Source organism: Gekko japonicus, unplaced genomic scaffold (assembly GCF_001447785.1).
Source record: "Gekko japonicus isolate JY-2015 unplaced genomic scaffold, Gekko_japonicus_V1.1 scaffold1174, whole genome shotgun sequence".
Lineage (NCBI taxonomy): Eukaryota > Metazoa > Chordata > Lepidosauria > Squamata > Gekkonidae > Gekko > Gekko japonicus.
Window position 1 is genome coordinate 451014 of NW_015173708.1, and position 2921 is coordinate 453934.

Genomic DNA, 2921 nt, shown 5'->3' on the forward strand with positions numbered 1-2921 from the left:
GATTTTCAGGGAAATCGAATTCCTCTGGCGGGGAGGGATACGTTTACAGTTAATTTCAAAGGGAAAGGTGCTGTGCTTTCATGTTTGATCGCTGAGGGAAACCGTACCAACCTGCTCGGGTTGGACTGGTTTGAGCCTCTGGGTATTGCTGTTGTGGGAGTTAATAACGTTGTGGAAAATAAATGGGCTGTATTATATGCTGAATTTCCTGAAGTGTTTGGGGGCGGATTGGGAAAGTATAATGGTCCCCCAGTGTCTTTTGAGTTGGATCCTGCTATACGCCCTATACGCCTAAAATACAGGAAAGTGCCCATTCCGTTCAAGGCAAAGATCGAGGCTGAACTCGATAAGCTACTTGAACAAGGGGTGTTGGAACCAGTTCCTTGTAGTAAATGGGAAACCCCCATTGTTACTCCAATTAAACCCGATGGGTCAATACGAATTTGCGCTGACTACAAGTGCACGATTAACAAAGCCTTGCAGCAGCATTCGTACCCTGTACCAGTCATTAGCCACGTACTGGCATCACTGGGAGGAGGGAAGGTATTCGCCAAACTCGACCTGGCCCAAGCGTACCAACAACTCCCCGTGACCAAAGAGGCGGCTGACGCCCAGACCATCGTAACGCATAGGGGGGCGTTTAGAGTAAATCGACTCCAATTCGGAGTGAATGTTGCGCCGGGGATTTTTCAGAGCCTCATGGAGGGGTTGTTGAGGGGGGTGCCGGGCACGGTGCCCTATTTTGACGATGTCTTAATAGCGGGCAAATCTGATGACGAGCTGCTGTGCCGAGTGCGGGAGGTGCTCAAACGTTTTTCTGATGCGGGCCTGAAGGTAAAAAAGTCGAAGTGCCTGGTGGGAGTCCCGAGTGTGGAGTTCTTGGGGTTCCGGGTGGATGAGTTTGGGGTCCATCCTACTAACGATAAGGTCTCCGCAATCCAGAATGCCCCACGGCCACAAGGGAAGAAGGAGTTACAGTCCTTCCTAGGACTCCTTAATTTTTATCACGCCTTCTTGCCCCACAAGGCGTCGATTGCGGCCCCATTGCACAACCTGCTGCATAAAGACACAAAATGGAGGTGGGGTCCAGAGCATGAGCGGGCATTCGATGGGGTGAAAAAATTGTTGTCGTCTGATGCAGTGTTAACACATTATGATGAGGACAAACTGCTTGTGTTAGCTGCTGATGCGTCCCCATTTGGGGTGGGAGCTGTGCTGAGCCACGTAATGCCCGACGGGCGGGAAGCCCCTATCGCCTTTTATTCCAAGTCGCTAACAGCAGCGGAAAGAAACTACGCGCAGATTGACAAAGAGGCTTTGGCGCTAGTTTCCGCTGTTAAGAAGTTTCATGACTTTTTGTTTGGACGGAGATTCATACTGGTGACAGACCACAAGCCCCTGCTAGGGATTTTTGCCCAGGACCGGCAACTCCCTGATGTTATGTCCGCACGCATGTTGCGGTGGGCTTTGTTCCTCTCAGCCTACGAGTTCGACCTGGAGCACAGGCCGGGTAAGGCCATTGGACACGCTGATGCGCTCAGCCGCTGCCCTCTGCCCGGCCAGGACTTGGACCCTGCTCCTACTTGCTCCATTCTAGCTATCGAGGAACTGCCGGAGGCACCTGTGTCTGCTAAGGACATTGCTGCTGCGACAGCAAAAGACTCTGTGCTCAGTCGTGTTATTAACTGGGTGTGGAGGGGGTGGCCGGCAGGAACGTTGGAGCCGGAGTTCAAACCGTACAAAACGCGGGAAAGCGAAATGTCGGTATCAAAGGGCTGTTTGCTGTGGGGGAACAGAGTGATTGTACCGCAACGCTGGCGCGAAAAAGTGCTGAAATCACTACACGAGGGCCATCCCGGCATGGTGCATATGAAGGCTCTGGCCCGGGGATATGTATGGTGGCCTGGGATGGATGCTGACATTGAAGAGTGGGTACGGGGGTGTACGCCATGCCAGCAGGCGAGACCCGAACCGCCAACCGCCTTCCCACAGAAATGGGAATCGGCGGGGAAGCCTTGGTCGAGGCTGCACATAGATTTGGCGGGCCCAGTACAGGGTCAAATGTTTTTGATTGTAGTGGATTCTTTTTCGAAATGGTTGGAAGTGGCGCCAATGTCTACCACCACTTCCACTGCTGTTATAAATGTGTTGCGCCGCTTAATTGCCACGCATGGGTTGCCTGATGTCCTGGTAAGCGATAACGGCGCTCAGTTCGTGTCGCAAGAGTTTGCTCAATTCCTGGCTAACAATGGCATCAGGCAAATTACGTCTGCCCCGTTCCACCCAGCATCGAACGGGCAGGCAGAGCGAATGGTCCGCACGACCAAGGATGCGCTTGCCAAGCTAACATCCGGGGATTGGGGAGTGAAACTAGCGTCATTCCTTCTACGGCAACACGTAACGCCGTGCTCTGCCACAGGCCGCAGCCCGGCCGAGCTATTGATGGGGCGACGCCTAGCGTCTTTGCTGGATAGGCTGCATCCAGACCTCAACGACTTGAGGCCCCAGCAGCAGAGTGTTCCCAATAAGGTCCGCACTTACGAATGCGGTGATACTGTTTTTGCCAGAAACTATGCCGGGGGACATTTGTGGTTTCCAGCCACGGTAACTGAAGTTGTGGGTTCCCGCATGTATGTTGTCCAGCTTGCGGACGGGCGCAAGTGGAGACGGCATGTAGACCAGTTGAGGCAGCGGTGGGCGACTGGCCGCCCCACCTCGCAGCCAACTGAGCTACCGGACCCAGATGACCATCCCATACCTCTACCGGAGGTGAGTACTGCCGAGCCTGCCGAGCCCAGTACTGTCCCTGAGGGAGGGCAGACCCCTTCTCTTGGACCCGCTACAGGGGATGGTAACATACCTGACCCACTCGAGAGTGAGTCAAGCCGAGTGCCTCCTAGTCAGAGGTGCCCTGAACCTCC

The 2921-nt window shown here is 54.1% G+C and overlaps 1 protein-coding gene across 1 annotated transcript; it reads left to right on the forward strand.

The window, feature by feature from the left end:
- Positions 1 to 1776: 1776 nt before the first annotated feature.
- Positions 1777 to 2484, forward strand: LOC107120580 (uncharacterized protein K02A2.6-like; the record flags this gene model as incomplete). Its single annotated transcript, XM_015423308.1, has 1 exon — positions 1777 to 2484. A coding segment is annotated over one exon (708 nt), but the record flags the coding sequence as incomplete, so codon positions are not given.
- Between the last annotated feature and the right edge of the window lie 437 nt (positions 2485 to 2921).